Source organism: Grus americana, chromosome 6 (genome assembly GCF_028858705.1).
Source record: "Grus americana isolate bGruAme1 chromosome 6, bGruAme1.mat, whole genome shotgun sequence".
In the NCBI taxonomy this organism is placed as follows: domain Eukaryota; kingdom Metazoa; phylum Chordata; class Aves; order Gruiformes; family Gruidae; genus Grus; species Grus americana.
Genome location: NC_072857.1, coordinates 7688191 through 7705789, shown reverse-complemented (window position 1 = coordinate 7705789; position 17599 = coordinate 7688191). Strand labels below are relative to the sequence as shown.

The 17599-nt window shown below is 39.9% G+C and overlaps 1 protein-coding gene across 1 annotated transcript; it reads right to left on the bottom strand.

Moving 5' to 3' along the window:
• Window positions 1-144: 144 nt before the first annotated feature.
• Window positions 145-13699, bottom strand: MCM6 (minichromosome maintenance complex component 6). The gene is made up of 17 exons (XM_054830714.1): window positions 13536-13699; window positions 12655-12801; window positions 12008-12118; window positions 11289-11538; window positions 10441-10606; window positions 10209-10354; window positions 9184-9334; window positions 8399-8540; window positions 7271-7412; window positions 7026-7133; window positions 6282-6437; window positions 5258-5386; window positions 4003-4164; window positions 2734-2869; window positions 2296-2463; window positions 1262-1401; window positions 145-670 (listed from the first exon to the last, which is right to left on the bottom strand). The coding sequence occupies exons 1-17, from the start codon at window positions 13643-13645 to the stop codon at window positions 557-559; spliced, it is 2478 nt and encodes an 825-aa protein (XP_054686689.1). The 5' UTR covers window positions 13646-13699; the 3' UTR covers window positions 145-556.
• Window positions 13700-17599: the final 3900 nt, after the last annotated feature.

Genomic DNA, 17599 nt, shown 5'->3' with positions numbered 1-17599 from the left:
AAACAAGCATCTGTCATCCAGGAAATTTAATCTTTCTTCAGACATTAAACATTTAGATCACTATTTTTTCAGCCTCAAAGCACAGGCATAGACAATAGCAATCCCACATATGAGTGACAACAAATCCACCCACACACACGTCCAGACATTTAATGATCTTTTATTTACGTTAATAAGAAAAAGTTAAAAACCTATAGCATAGAAGTCTACTAAATACAATAGAAGAACAATGCAAAATTCCTCTTATTTAAAACAGAAGCATCTCCATAGCTTGATGCTGAAAAGAGCTTTTGAATGATTCTCCTCTGCATCTGGATGATGGCATTAAAACCCAGAATTAATAATAAAACTAATAATTAAGTGTGTCATTTCTTTAAAAACTTTCCAGGTATGCTCAGTGTAAATGAGCAATCATATATTACTAACCGCACATTGGCACGGTCCACAGTAAAGCATTCACAGGAATTTAAAATGTTAGCTATACAGCAACCCTTGCAAGAAAAGAATGCGTTTTCCAACATGTAACTAGTCAGCTCTACAATCCAGTTCTCAGCCCTTAGTCTTCCAGCAGATAGTTTGGGTTGACAACCAGGTACGGATCTTCATCAAAAGTCTCCTCTTCTCTGGACCCTCTCAGTCCTGACTGGGACAGTTCTATCAGAATGTGGTCCTGCAACAGACAAAAATTTGTATTCAAACAAGAACAGAAATGTCTGTTGAAAGGCATCTCCTTTTTATACTAGTAGCACCTCTTACTGATGAATTATTTAACCCTTTTAATTGTGAACTCCTTCTTTAACATGTTGCTAATCTTAACAATTATGTTCAGTGGAAATCTCTTATATGTTGTATGCTTTCTGTGAACACTTCGATCTAGTGGTTTTGTACATTTAAAAGTGAGAAGTATTTTATATTTTCATACTTTTTCCTCCAAACTGCCCTAGTGCCCCCATGACTTAAAGATATCCATTGAATAAAGTGTTGTTTGTATTTCTGTATCCTAATGTATAACTAAGACTATATAAATACAGAAAAATATCACCCACACTTCTACAGGGACATAATATGGCACTTTGAAATTTACTTACACACATCTCCAATTATTTCAGTGTTTTCTCTATAATTACTTTTAATAGGTATTAAACAAAGAAGGTGTTTATACTGCATCAGTCAATAACACAGAAGCACAAAACATATTTCTCAAATATTGCACTACGTAAGTTAAAACCCTTTTCCACTATGCACGCATCTCTGTACATACATAATGCGTAAGTCGGTGAATGACTCTCTCTATGATCTTCTTTTTATTTATTAGGTCTTCTTCAGATTCTATTTCAGATTCAATTTCCTTTAGATACCAATTAATTAGTTCACTCTTCTTTAATGATGAATCGTCCTCTTCTGTAAAGAAAATAATTTGCATAAATACAACAGCACTAAGATACCATTCAAACTGTAAGAGGAAAGGATTTATATGTTAACATATAAAACGCTGAAGAGAGAAACATGCTTTTTAAGATGTGTAAGAAACATCAGACTTTCTTCTGTTTCTTAAATCATGTTTTGTACGTGGTTTAATTGGAGATATTTAGATCGAGAATTGAAGCTTTCAGTTCTATGCATCCGAGTGGCTTACAAATTAAATGAGCAGCCTAGCAATCACATCAGCCTTCAGCTTCAAGAAAAAATAGTTGTAAGGACTCATACAACTTGCTGCTAAGTAAGGGCAAAAGAAAACCACTGTCACGCAAAGCTGAAGAAGTCATCCTTCTACATATACTCAGCATTTAACAGATATTGTAGTCTCCACACCCTTCCAAAAGCTTTGTGGCATTGGTATATGCTATGAGACAACTACTGCATTTCATTACAGGAGTAGCCTCACTGCAACTGAAATATTTCAACTCCCCAAGAAATGATGCAGCCATTTGGCACATATTGGTTAAGTATATACTTTAGGCTGTCGTTGCTGGCATACGTTGAAGCTCTTGCTACGGTTTTCGTTGCTGCTGACTCATCTTAAACCAGCATATGCTACAAATCCTCTTCTGGACCTGCTCTGTCAACGTTGACTTACTAGGTTTTGACAAATGACTAAGACATCAGAGCTAGAAAGTCCAAGAAGTCCTACCTGTATCATCAGATGTAGTGTAGCCACATGTGTACAGGTTCACACCAGACCTAACAAGTTTGGTGCATCAGTAGGAGTGAAAATCCCAAGTGCAATAGCATGAGATGTAGTTAGAGTTTCTCCCTGAACTGAGTCTGATGTCTTTTTAATAAACAAATTCTTACCTTCCTCTGCTTTCCTGAGGTGCAGCACCAGGAGATTGGAAATTCGTCGATACTCAGAGAAGCCCAGTCTAAGAGAAGCTTTGGGTGCAGCATCCTTGTTCATGTCCTCAGAATGGCCATTGATCCCATTCACAAGACCATTGACCCCAGCTGGAGCTTCTGCCTCACCTGTTTGGACACATGCCCAGGTTTAATCTGTAATATCTTTCAACTGTTTAATACTCTGAGCCACTGAAAAGTGTTGAATTGACCAACCAGGTGAGTGGACTCACAAGGAGGCTGAAGAAGTAAGAGAGTTAAGAACAGGAGTCAAGATTCCTAGACCTTATTAGATGAGAAACAGGTGAGAAACTGAAGAGAAGCATATACTCAAACAAGGTAAGCTGTAAAGGCTGGAAGTACTTTCCCCTTTGAAAAAATTATCTATGAGTAATTTACCATTGACTCCATCTTGGTCCTCTTGATCCTCCATTTGCTGTTCATCATCTTGGTCTAAATTGATGTCAGGAGTCTCAACTCTAATGATGGACTTATTTAAAAGCCTGAAAGCTTCCTTCACATGTTTCGGGTGAACCTGGGGAAGATTTGGAAAAAAACCATGTATTACATAGGTACGGCGGCTCTTCAAGTGTTAAAAGCCTTTTTTCCCCGATAGCTCCAGAAACTCAGCTCTGACTCTGATGAAGGGTCTTTCTATCCATCTCACCTGATTAATCCTAAGCAGTAAAGACTCTGCAAGTCAAATTATATCCTAGCACAAGTACTGTGAGTTCACACAAGGTTATGGAGGGAATAAGCAGCCTGATGAATCTTTCAGGCTTTAGCGATCATGTAGAGTCAATAAAATTTTTACCTAAGCCAAAAACATTTTGAAGAAAAATCAGTAGAGCAAGAAACATGAAAGAAATGGGTCTGAACAGAAACAATATGGAAAAAGAAAGATGTAATTAATGAGATTCTCCTCCATAACTGAAAAGCAAAAACTGGAAAAATAATCTCAAGCTGAGCCATAAGATAAAAGCTCTCTGTTTCTTTATAAGCTGAATTTAATTAAAAAGAACCCAATGGGTGTCCTTGCTCACAACCAGTGAGCAAATTTCTGTCACTGCATGTGCCACATAACCCCTAATCAACATTTCAAAAGACCTGCTGAGTTTTAAAGCAGGGACTAGATGGATAGTAATCATACTACAGTTAATAGCCATTACACAATATACATTTCAACATTGGTTGATGTGAGGAGGAGCTCAGATCACACATACAGGTATGCTTAGGAAGGTTCAGATACTTCGATGAACTTTGGCTTTTTAGATTGCAGATGGAAAAGAGCTGTGAGAGATTACAAACTATGCAAGATTAGGAGAGTCAGTACCAACAGCTCTGGGTGATAGTAATAGATGATTGTTGTTCTTATTTGTCATGATTTGACAGGAAACAGGCTGAGAGTGCTGATACAACTGTAATGCAAAAACATGCATGTTCTCAGTTTGGATCAGCTGATGTCAGTTTTACAAGACATACCTTAAAACCAGCTTTTCTGGCATATAAATTCAGACTGAGTATGACCACATCACAGTGAAAACATTATCCAAGCTCTCCTCCTCACCCACAGGATTTAAATACGTACAATACCATAATCAAATAGCAAAGCAAGAATTCCCACATTTATATAAACATTTATGCAAACTTTCATCAAAAACCTGATACCTCATCACAGCAGTGCATACGGGCCATAGCTTCAGACAGCCGAATCATGCTTTCCAACTGTCGCACTGTTATTCTCCAGGACGACTTTGTCACTCCAGAGCCATCACGCTGCCGTAGTCGTTTATACTGCTCCACTATAAAGTCCTCAGACTCCTTAGATATCTTTGTGACATAAGACAGTACGACAGTTTGCCATGTTAAAAGTATTAAAGTTTATTCTTCTTGCATTAGATTGGCAGTTCCCAGACTTTTCTGTACTAGCTACTGCTTTACTCTGAAATATTCTATGTGATACACACATTATACATAAATATAATGACAATCATATTATATTAAAATTATAGTGCAATAATGATCACAGTAACAATGATATAACAGTAAGTACATTGACGCATTAATTATTTTACAGCAGATTTTTGATCATTTCAATTTTTCTATTCCACTGACTTGCTTCCAGGCATAATTCATGTCTGTCTCTACTTCATTGTTCTGTGTTTATTTACCTTTCATTTTGCATGCAAACGCACACACAAGCATACACTCGATATACTAACACTGACTACAGCTTTGTGTACACACTTTTTAGCCTGAGTCTATCTGCACATACACAGATCCAGCTGCAAAACAAACTCCCCATCACATGGAAATGAAATGAGAGTTTTCAAAACTGTGTAAGGGAGGGTGTCCTCTCCTTCCATTTGAGAAGAACTACATTAGAAAAACTTCTGAAAACTCTAACACACAGCCCATCCAAGCTGCTATTTGGACAGAGCACAAAATTTGTACTTAGAGCAGTTTTCCATGTTCTGTATTTTACCACAAAGCAAGCAAAGAATTACCGAGGAACAATATCCTTTAAAAATAAGACCAAACAAATTGTTTGATAAAGCAGTAAGTCAATAAAACACAAAAATCTCTGTAGCAGCTGTGTTGAATAACTCATGCCCTTGAGGTATGAGAAAGCTATGAAATGACCTCTCAGTCATTCTAGACAGAAGTTAAGAACTGCCACCAAAGCAGTTAAGACTACCAATTGTAACAGTCTCAGGCTAGGTGTCTGTAGTTCCAAAAGAAAAGAGTACGTGGCTCCAAAATATGTTATGTTTCTAGATAATAACTGAGTTTATAGCTCCCTTCTTGAGAGGACACTACATTAAGTGTCTTTGCATTTGCTGGAAAAAAGCATGCCACGGAGTGACTGTTTCTTTGGACCTCCTCCTCATACAGAACAATTTATACAGGAAAGTAGAATTACCTTTGGTTTAAACTGTCTTGCAAACAGCAGATACCTTCTGATATCATCTAATGAATAGACACGATCAACAGATTCTTCTGCTCTGGAATGCAGATCCACTATGCGTCTGGCAATGGCGTAATCTGTAACCTGGAATATTATTGCTCTATCAGATCACTTTCACAACGTCAGCCAAATATCAAAACAGCAGCGATATTCTTCCTTCCCATTCCTCTCCCTCACTTGCACTCCTCATGGCAGAGCTAGTCTTTCCAGAAGCCAGACTCTCTGCCAGATCCAGGAGAATGCACTGGAGGTTTTTAATACAAGGAAACAGCAGAGAAGGGATAAAAGACAGTTTTAGGATCTATAACCTCTTGGAACTCTCCAGGGTTACAAGTTAGCGAGAGAACAGACAGAAAGCAGCACTCTGCAGCGTGGGAACTGCTTTCTTCTTTTTCAGCCTACTCTGTCTCTTTCATCAGTCCCTTCTCAATGAGATAATCACACTGAGCAAAACAGTGGAGAGAACAGCACTGAACCAACATTAGTCTCTGGATCTCATGTGTTCCCAAGGCAAACAGCACATAGACAGGTGGTAGCAGTCTTAGCCTTAGTGACCAGCGATTTGTAAAAATGACTAATGGTGTTAAGTATGCAGGCCAAATCACTACAAGATGAAAAGGCAGTATCCTTGTATTCAGCAGAGTGTGTTCAAATTTGTACTGACAGCTTTTAACTTTGCAGGCAGAGAAGAAAAGCAGAAGGAAGACACTCTCATGAGATTAGCTTCACCTAAAATTTCAGATGGCCACCACGATGGTCAGAGGGCAGAAGCACATGATGTATGAAGAGAGGCTGAAAGAGCCAGGTCTGTTCAGCGTGAAAAGAAAGCAACTGCCTCACTGGTGAGGACAGATGTGATGGAGCCAGATGGTTCTTAGAAGTACAGATTGACAAGAAAAGAGGCAACAGCCACAAACTGAACCATAAGAAATTCTGATTATATAAGTACATAAATTACTCTATAATTCCTTAAAATTACCTCATTACATTCATCCACAAGGATGAAGAAGAGATCAAAGCGAGACATGATGGGAGCTGACAGGTTTATATTCTGTTTCAGTGACTTGGATCTGTCATAGCGCCCGCCAACTGGGTTAGCTGCGGCCAAAATGGAGGTCCTGGCATTCAGGGTAGCCTAACAATGAAAAAATAAAAAAATAAAAAACCAAGAAGAATGATCTGTGACCACTTGCTAAACCAACTCATCACAATTCAAATGGATCAGCATAACATCTTTTAGATGGCATTTCAATGGAGGTATTATAACACTCACTCCTCAAAAGAGCCCAAACTCTTCTAACCAGGTCTCTGTCTCATGAAACAGTTTGATCAATCAATACTTTAACATTGTTAAACTCGTGCCAACAATACTGAAACAAGCCCTTAAAACTGCTTTACACAACACCCTGTTTTTAACAGTGCAAATACACACTTCTACAAACACACATAAATCTATATCCTCTTTTGGGGTTACTTCAAGGTTAGGATTTTCCCATTTTCTGTTTCCTACCCATTACTATCTCCTTTTTCCTTTTGGTAACATTTCTGATTCTTTCTGGATATGTGGCACAAAAACTTTGCAGGTAAGTGATCTCCCTCCTGCCACAGTGAGGCAGCTGCAGAGCTGGCAAAAAAAATCTGCGAGATGATGCTAGATCAGTACATGCAACAAACGGTCAGGCGATCATACAGACCACACAACCAGAGGAATAGCACAAGCTACCTTTACTCCTGCTTTAGTAATGGATATAGTCTGCTGCTCCATTGCTTCATGAATGGCTACTTGATCCCGCATGTCCATTTTGTCGAATTCATCGATGCAACAAACCCCCTGCAGTGGAAGAATAAAAAATAAGAAGTTACCCAAATTCAATCACTTTGGGGAAAAAAGCATCATTAAGACAATTTCCCCAAATTGATCAACACCATTCCATGGACGCAGAAACCTCTCTAAGTTCCTGGACTCACGTTATCTGCCAGCATCAGTGCTCCAGCTTCAATGACAAATTCATGAGACTCTTCATCTTTTACAACAGCTGCTGTTAGACCAGCAGCACTGGAGGCTTTTCCACTGGTGTATACAGCACGAGGACTGAACTCGTCCACATGCCTATGGAGAGAAAGAACAGTGAGGAACAAACTTTAAAAGTCAGATTAAAACCTGCAGAAACAAGGTAACTGTAATGCAGTGCTACTTTCAACCTCTCAGGACAGGACTTGTTCCTTCCTTCAGGAAGCAATTAATATGTAGGCAGGTCCTCCCAACTCTAATGATGTTTGAACAAGCCTTGGAAACTAATCCTTATCTAACTGCAATCTTTCACAGATCTGTCATTCACCCGTGGTTACACCAGCAGAAAAAACAATCCAGCCCTCCTCCCACAAGTTTTCTGCTGACTTCACAAGCTAATACAGCTCCTTACGGGTCAGGTAAATGTCAGCACAAGTGGCTTCATAGTAGGAAGCAGCAAGACTGATCACAGGCAGCCTACGGCAGCTTTCGTGGTGCCTCTACATTTCTGAGTTGCAGTGTGTGCTGCAAGGACCTCAGCTTCATGGAGAACAATGCAGAGGTAAATGAACAGCATGATCAAATAAAACCATATTAAATAGAATTTCCAATTTAAAAAGCATTATAATATAAGATGTAGCATAAAACATAATTATTTCATAATTATTTTTCAAGGCTAATAGTTGTCTATTTGTCCAAAGTGTTGGGACCTACCAATTTAGACTAAGCTAAAAATAGGGGGGGAAATCATTATTTCATTTATCTCTAATATTTTACGACGTGCAATAAATTTTGTACTTTTAATATTCAGTGTCTTTTGAAAATATTTGGAAATTCATACTTTCATAACTACCTAAAGAACAAAAAAAAAGTCTTAATTCATTCTTTGTTATTAGCACAGGGGCTTGTTGAGTTTGCTTCAGCCCTGTTCAAATACTTCAACCACATCCAAACAATTCCTGGAAAATATTCTTAAATATTTTACTTCCCTTTCCTCTGTTTAACATAGAAAACGCACAGTACACATTTATAGCTCTAGTCACACTGGACAATATTTAAATACTGAGTTTTAATGAGATGCTTACTTTAGAAATTGACTCTTGGCTGTACTTGGATCACCAACAACACAAACATTGATGTCCCCACGCAATGAAGTGCCTTCTGAAGTGGTCTTAGGAACTCCTCCAAAAAGCATCAGCAGGACCCCACGTTTCACTTCATCATTACCTGCCCCAGAAAAGACACTCCACTAAAAATCCAAAGAAAACACCGCATTTTTCCTACTAAAAAAAAACTTCAGCCCACTAGAATTTTAGAGCATTTGGGCACATCCGCTCAGAATTTACCTATTTGCTAAACATCCACAAAAAATGCATTTATGTGCTTGGTAGAGTTTCAGGGAAGAATGACTCATCCTACAGTGGCTCAGAATATGGACAAAATTCAGCTGATCAAATTTTTCAGGCATAACCAACACAAGTCCTCATAAGTTCTGAGCCAAAACCAACTGCAAACATACACACACACACACACGCACAACAGCATACAAATGTTTGGAACCCTTAAATCTTTTGAAGGACATCCATATAAAATAAAGCTTATATCCAACCGTCAGCTGTAGGGTTTAGTAGTAGATCATCCAATAATAAACCCAACCATTTTGACTAGTCTTGCAGGCCTTAATGATTAAACACAGCAAGTATGCAGGAAATAGATTCTCCTTTTCTAGCATAACCAATGCTGGTGGGGAGAGTTTGTGGTAGTTGGCGTAAGGCTTTCAAGTTTTCCCAAAACAGTACTACAGGGAGAGCAAAAAGAATATTTTCACAAGTGAAATCTTCCCTCTCTGAGGCACCAACTGGACTCTTACCATGGATAGTGGGGAAGAGGCTGGTGCACAGATTATGGTAAAGGTTCTTATCTTGGCTCATTTCAAAAACCTTTTCCCACTCTTTCACAGACATTTGGTTTTTAATGCTTTCTGCAGTCTGCTCTTCATCTCGGAGCTCTTTTCCACCAAACTAAACAAAGGAAAAAAATAAAATAACATGATCACTACTGAATCTGAGTACTGCAGACAGGAGGTCACAAAAACTTCTGTAAGCTGAATGGGAGGAACACATTCAGAAAAGCTGACTTGAGGCTAAGGAATCTCATTACCTTAAACCTTTAAAAGCCAACAGACAATTACCTAGGGGGCAAAATCAATGGTGTGTAACTTCAGTTAGTGAGAAATACCCAGAAGAGATGCTTTTCCAGAGATTAAAAAAAGAGAGTAAACCAGTATGGCTTCGTTTGGCTGAAATATGCCTTTGTAAGCATTCTTCATTAACTGGAATTTACAAGCTCTTTCGTTACTCTGGAAAGAAGCAGGAAACTTCTACACCAAGAAAACAACAGATGCTATTTTTATCCTACCTGATGGTGAAGCTGCTAGCAGAATTAGAGATTAAAATATCACACCATGCTAAAACCCAGCCATAGTCAGTACTACTTATGTTGTAGTAACATCCCAAGATGTTATGTGATAAACCAGATGGAAGAAGGATCGCTGTTTTCCCTGTGACAAAATGAAGTAATAGGATTTCCTGGAGGAAAAGGAAATGCTGCAGAAATTATGAAAGCTGAAGGGAAATAAATGGACTACTTAGGTCTTTAGAATAAATTGATAACATTGGCAAATAATCACATCTGTAAAAACTGTTATGAACAATAAAGTCAAGGAAAAAAACTTGCTATATAAATCCAATCAGAATATAAAGACAGTCAAACGCACAGGAAGGTGGTACACATACGTATTTAAAGCTTTACCCATTCCCGCTCCCTAATTTGAGGTAAAAACATACAGAGCAGAAATCATCAATATCTTTAACTCTATTTTCTTTCCAGACTCACCCGTGGATTTGTTGGTGCAACGTAACAAGCTAGAAAGACTAGCTTATATGACAGCTCTCTGACTCCAAGGGCACGAAGTCCTCGGATGCCTTCGGTTTCATAGCCCTCTGTCCCACTCACCCGGGAGCCAGTTTCTGCGCGCACTCCTGCAGTTAGAGTGGGGGTCAGAACAGCAGTTCCCAGAACAAGCAGGAGGGACATGTTGTCAAGGTCACAAGTGGCAGCAACAAACCTGGTGTTGAGAGCTGGGACACATCAGGCACGACAATCAGTGACCCTGTGAAATCACATTTGTCACCTGCCTGAGCAGACTCCACTGCTTCCGCACGCAAGATCACTTCCACGCTGCGAGGAATGCTACCACGCGGCAGCTCGGCCTGTGTCTCCTGAATGCGAACCTGAGGAGGGAGAGAATATTAAGCACTTAGTGGATGTCACCAAATTTGAAACTGCTTCAAAAGCTAAGCTAATAAACATAGTAAGTAGCATTTGACTGCTGCCATCCATGTCAATCATGAAATTCCTCATACAACCAAAAATCCCTTCACTCATCAGTATCTAAGGAGTCTTGAAGAAACTTAAGAGGATACACAGGGGCCACAATGACAATTCTGAGGGCTAGAAAAAGCAACTTGAGTTCAGTTAATGTGACTGACACAAAATATTGCAGGATGTGAAGTGCTGATGATTTCGCAGAGTAAATCAATCTGTAAGAGCAAAACACTGCAGATACTAAAAGACACCTCTTTTCACACTTATATAAACCAACTACACATGATGTACTTGCAATATGAGACTAACAATGGCTCTAATATGTGGGTTTTCAGTGGCTTGCTTAGACAATAAATGTCACGCAACAACACTGCTTTGATACTATTCATAATACCCCATGCTTAAACATAAGCCTTCCATAGACAGAAAGAAACTAATTCCAGAAATTCCAGTGCTTTTTCTTGAGGTCTTTTGATGTTGACAGTACCAAAATTAACTGTTTTCAATGTGTAGCAGTACAAACAACACCCTTCAACTACCACGGGAACATCCATTGTTTGCTGTCGTCCTCCAACCTCAGCACTGTACCTTTTGGAAATCAACAAATCTTGATTTGTTTGTGTCCAGCAGGAATCTCCTTCTGTTGGCACAGACTGGATTTCTGCAGATGTTTGGCTGCGTGTATTTAAATTGCTGTTCCACATCTTTAATCACTGTCTGGCAGTCGAGGCACAGGAAGGTTCCACTTACAAGCTCAGGATGGACTGGGTGGGTACGTACTACCTGTCCACTGATACGCATCAGTGAGCCAATTTTTGCTGATGTCAGTTCTCGAATTCTGTTTAAAACAGAAATTCATAGGGATTAAATTCTTGAGTTGACATTTTTAGCCCCAAGTACTAAGATGCAACATATTCGTTTCATTCAGTCTGTGACTAAAGAACAGCTGTAACAGACAAAAGCACCAAAGTTACCAGAATATATTCTCATTTTATGATTTCGCATAAAAGGTCAAACCAATGCAAAAGTTACTTCACTAGTACTTCAAAAGCAACATACTCTATTTTTTTTAAATTAGAGAAGTTACATTTGTTTGTGGAGTATGATGAATGTAAGTATCTGAGTATGATTCACAAATGAAAAACTGTTTCAAAAAACATCCTGCACAAGATCAGGAAACTTCTTCACAACTTTACTGGTCAACTGTACATTTCACACTATATAACCAAGACATTTTCAGCATGCTTCGATGCTTTTTTCTCTAGTGGTAAAAATACACAAGTTTCTGGAATTAATAATAGTCTTACTTGTGTCTGGTAGGTAGATCTTGGAATGCAACATAAAAGTCCTTGTTTGAAGGAACATTCCCATGGTCTCTGGCAAAAGTCTTCACTGCCCGGCAGAGGTAAGGGTAAACCCTGAAATACAGAAAAGAAGTTGAAATTTTACACAAGCTATCAAAATGCCTTCTTTGCTTTAGACTACATCAAAGGCTTGTATCATACATTTCCAGGTTCTGGCTTTTACTGCCACATTATGCAGGAACATACAAAAGCTAATCTAAATATGCTAAATATGAGATTACTGCATAATAGTACCATTTGCTTGATTGTCTGAAAACGGACCTTTTAAAGTCTCATTTTATGATGCTTTTATCCTTATATTAAGGAGCAGATGCTCAAAATAAGCCACTGGCTCAATAAAATTTATTCTGTATTCCTGTACTGGCCATCTACTTTTTCACCAGAATAAATGCAATTGCCTAGTTAACTAATGATTTCCAGAGAGGAATTCATTAAAAAATAAGTTTTGATTCAGTTAAAAAAAAAAAAATTCCTAAATGTGTTTTCATGAGGTAAAAAGCAGATAAACCTCTTGGTTTTTACATAACATGTAAGACATTATGGGCCTGAGCGCAGCATTGCTCAGCTCTCAGGTAATCTCTACACTTCACCTGTAAAACTCCTCCTGAATAGTGGTAGAGAGCTGCTGATTGAACTGCTCCAAATCCGCAAAGCTTACGATCAACGTGTTCCGCTCTGGCCGAATCAGTTCTTCAGCATCACGCAAGTATTTGACCTCCCCATCGCTGTTCTGGAACCTGAAAGTGATTCAGGAATGTTTCACAGTTACATATCAGGCTGCAATTGAATACTTCTGAATTCAGGAGAGAAAGAGAAGAAAAGGATCGCACACATTAAGGAGTGTGCAAGAGAATGACGGCATCCCACAGTCCCTTGCAAATGTCTCTTCCTTGCTACATCTGTTCTATGAACACGCCAGCACCAATGCCCTGGATCTGCATGTCATACAGCTGGTTTGCCACACAGAATTCTATTTAGGGTTTAACAATAACTCTGCACCAGGAAAAGCCCCCCTCCCCCCGCCCAGGGGTGCATTAACGTTTCCGTGTTTGCTGCTGAAGGGTCCCTCAGGAGACAAAACGTAGGGAGTCAGACGTATTAAAGTGTAACAGCCAAGCCTCAAAAGGGATTTTCAACCTGGCAGTCACAAAACTTTGTTAAAAGGGGCCAAATGCACCTAACAAAGTCCCATCCAAAGCATTTTGGGAAGGATTTTGCCAACCCAGGAAGCACCGTGCTCCCTTCCTACGCCCTTCTTGGCGAGACAGACACCCCACGGCAGAGCAGTGCCTCAGCGGCGGGCCCAGACGATAGGAGAGCTTTTCTGACTGAAACACGAGGGATCGGGGCGACAGGCCCTGACAGGATCTCACCCTCACCAAATGGCTGCCCCCTCTGTGAGGCCCTTGCGGCCCGCCGCCTCCTGACGGCCCGGCCCGCCCGCTGCCAAGCCCGGCCCCCTCTCACTCACTCCTCTAAGAAGTCCTGGAACAACTTCTGGCACTTCTCGGCCACCTCATCGCGGAGCTGCTGGTGCTGCTGCGCCGCGCCCGCGTCGCCCGCCGCCACCGCCAGGTCCATTCCGGCCGCTGCTGCTGCCCCGGCCCCCAACCCAGCCCCACAGCCGTTCGCGCCACAGCGCACCCCACGTGCGCCGTCGCTCCGCCGCGCCGGCCAATCGGCGGCCGTCGGCCCGCGGAGCCCTGCCCCGCCACCCCTGCTCCTCCTTCCCTCACGGGCCTTTTCGCGCCAAAGGCGAGGGACGCGTCCGAGTTGAGGGTGGGGTTTGGTGGCGCTGCTCGGAGTCGGATTCATGCTTCGGGGCGGGGAAGGTTTATAAAGCGATAATGCTGGGGGCGGCAGGAACCTGTGAGGGGTCGCTTGCTTTGCAGGCAGCTTTGTGCTGGGCTTTCTCTAACTGCTGGGGAGTTTGGTTGGTTTTGCCAGTAAACTTGTAAATGTTGTGGAGGACTTTAACGTGTGGTGGAGGAATGCATCCCACAAACGTGTACGTGGGCGGCTTTTAGTATTTTAAGCTACAGTAGCTGGAGTTAAAGCTCCACTTGTATGCTCAGGGAGCTGCTGAGGAAGCACGGAGCCATGGAAGCTCCTACCTGTGCTGTGTGCCGGAGGAATCTTGGCAGCTTCTTGCTGACAGGATGCACTAGGTAGGCTTGCACCTTCTAAAGGACTAGCCTCAGGTGAAAAGGCTGTAAGTTAAACCAGGTGAGGGGCAGGCTTTAGTTTGGACACTTGGCTCCGTGTTGTAAAGTTGTGTTTATAGGTAGGATGGTAGAAGGTAATGTTTGCTAAGTGCTGCCATGGCTGATGGCCTTCGCTGAATGGCAGCTGTTGGCATGCAATGCCTGCCAGCAGGAACCGTTTCAATAACCATGAAAAATTGCTTAGAATTTCTCTGCCACCTGTAAAGTCATTAATCTCTGCCTGAACTGGGAATTTTGTTGTAATTAAGGCAGCTAAGGGCTGACTTTCAGTTCTGAAACCCTTTGAAAGGTGCTAGCAGCACAAGCTTATGTACTGTTATTTCACATTATGGTGCGCTTGCCATATAGTGAAGAGAGGCTTGTCTTAATTCCAAAATGGTAAAAGGCTGCCTGGCAATTTGGGTTTTTCGGGTGTAATAAGATTCAACTCTGCATGGTTCACTCACTTTTTACTGCAGAGGCAACAGTAAGAGGTTCTGGCTGGGTTCATCTTTTTTGAAAGCTGGTATTATTTTAATGCATATTCTTATGTGCTTTGGTGTATAATTATAGCTTTTCTTTGGGTTGGTTTTTTTGGTTTTTTTCTATTTGATGATGGCCAAGGGCTAAAGAGGTGGCAAAGTAGAAGAAAAACTGCACAATTGTTTACAATTTATCCTATGCTTACCTGCTCTTTTAAATGTGAAGAAAGTAAGAAAATAGTAGAACTTGGTAACTTTTAAAAAAACTTGCAGTGAATAAATTCCATGTTTTGTGAGATCATACTAGCAAAAATGTGTACAAGTGCAAGTTGTGAGGCTTGTTTAAAAGAAATAATAAATTAACCTAGATAATTTCTGCTATTTTTCATTATTTCTTTCTACCAAAAATAAAAAAAATCCACCCCCTCCCTGCATGCAGATAATACCTAAACAAGAAATAGTAAATAATTAAAATATTTGGGTAAGTTGCGTAATTGAGAGATGGCTGTCAAGAAAACATGCTGGGTTTTGATTTTTCTTTTTTGTCCAATACACCTGGAATTGACTGGCTGGGGGTGGAAGCACAAGGTTTTTCTGCTTTTACTCTTCCTTTCCTCTTCCCCTGTCCCACTGGGCAGGGAGCAAGCACCTGTGTGGTGCTTAGCTGCCCGCTGGTGCTAACCCCCAACAGGTGTGTGCAGCCATGGGGAACAGTCCTGTGCTTTGCTTCCAAAAGAACAGCCCAAGTCCTCTCTCCTGCTGGGCAGATTTGTAGAGCTCAGTGAACACAGATGGGTTTTTACAGGAAAAATAGTTAAACTTCAGAAGCAAACTGAAGCTTTGTGCTTGTTTTGAGCAGATGACTCCCTGGCTACTCCTTACCAATGTCCTTTCCAGTTCCTTAGTTTAAAAAATTGCATGATTGCAAGTACCATCTGTGTATCATGAAAGAAAAAAAAAAATCCCAACCCTTTAACTGGTGGAGAAGCAGCAGCAATGTGGATGCCATGTAAAATGCTAAACTTACTGCAAGTTACTGGAAATAAAGGACTATACAGGTTTGATTTTTCCAGAACTACCAAACCAGAGTTGCTACTTATCAAACATACAGTTCTGAAATTACTATTTGCAAGGTTTCAAAGTAAGCTCTAATCCTGTGCAGCTCCCACTAAAGTATCCTGTTAAGATTACATTCAGGGCGAATGCATTTTGATTTATGATCATAATTATTTTCAGTTAGCTAAGAAAACCTGCGTGAAAGGAATCAAGGTCTCCATCTGAATTCTTGTTCTTGTGCAGCTACTGTGAATAAATCAAACTACAACATGAGCTCAAGTAACTAACAGAATTGGGATAGGCACAGTTGTTAGACGAATGTATGCATAAAACTTACTGCCAAATCTAGAGCAAGAAACATATTTCTCAGGATATTTGTTTTTGTTGGCATGAAATATAAGTCAGTAATTTTGCTCCTTATTAGAAGGATGAGTTTCTGATGTGGAATACATTACCAGTTTTATATGAACAAAAGTAATTAAATTCATTCCAGTTAGCTTAGTTGGATAAACAACTGTTTTGAAACTTGGATTTGTTGGTACTAAGTCTGTGATGATAAGCTGCGTGTATAATCCACTTAGCTTTGTAAAGTACAACTGGGTACACTGTTAGATTTTAAGAGTTAATAATTTTGGGAAGATTCCATGGTAAATTAATTATAACAGACTCATAAGCAAAACTGCAAAGTATGTTATTCCTTGAATTGTGTGACTTCTAAACAGTTCTACATTTCCAGGACTTTACCTAACTGACCTTTAGTATGATTGTTTTCTAATGGAGAACTCATCACAAAACATTAAAATTAAGTCTTGTTCAGTGACAGCTGCAAAAAATGATTTGCCCTTTTGTGAAATTCTACAGAATTTATACACAGCCTCACTGACCTTTTTGTAGCATAACCAATATGTGACTTCTCTGACATTTAAAAATCAAGGTAGCAACAATAACAGTCTAAACCATACCTCCTACTGAAAGCTCTTTATCATGTAAAATGTGAAGCAAAAATTAAGTCAGGAATTACAAATATGTATGAATATTAGAGTAACTCTATTGCAGTGCCCAAGGAAGGAATTTAATCCTTTACTCTTTGGCATCCACACTTAAAAAAATGTTTTAAATTTGAAAAACAACTATCAGATGCAGTCCATAAAAGGAAGATTCAAATACACTGGTTCCTCTCCAAAGGCAGGTCACATCCTTTGGGTTGGGAGGAAGAGTAGTAGTTTTGCACATCACTGCAAATTGAGGAGGTTCAAGTAGGTAATTCATTTGAGAAAAACTATGTCTAGAAATAATTTTAGAAGTACTCTGACTTACAGAAACACCCAATTTCTCTAAATGTAGAATGATTGCGCTGTTCACAGTATTTATAAATAAAAAAACTACCCTGAAATAGGTTGGCTTACATTATTTGCTTTTCTTTCACTGGCAATAGATACATGAAATCCTTGCTGATTTGTTTGTTATCCTAGAGGCTGGGTCAGGCAGGAAAACACATGACCTGCTCTCAGACTCACTGTCCATTTATCTTCTGAGAATATTATATATCCTTTGTGTACTCCATGAGTGTGTTTAACCTTCTATGCATTCTCAGATAGTAACATAAAATAAAGAACAGGCCTATGGCTTGTATACGACTTTCAAAAAAAAAAAAAGGGAAGAAGATAGAAAGAAAATAATTTTAAACTTTAGGCAGTTAATGCTTCATTAAAAAAACCCAAACACAACCCTTATCAATTCATGGTTATCTTGTGAGGGTACAAAGCAAAAACCAGAAAGACAGATACTGTATC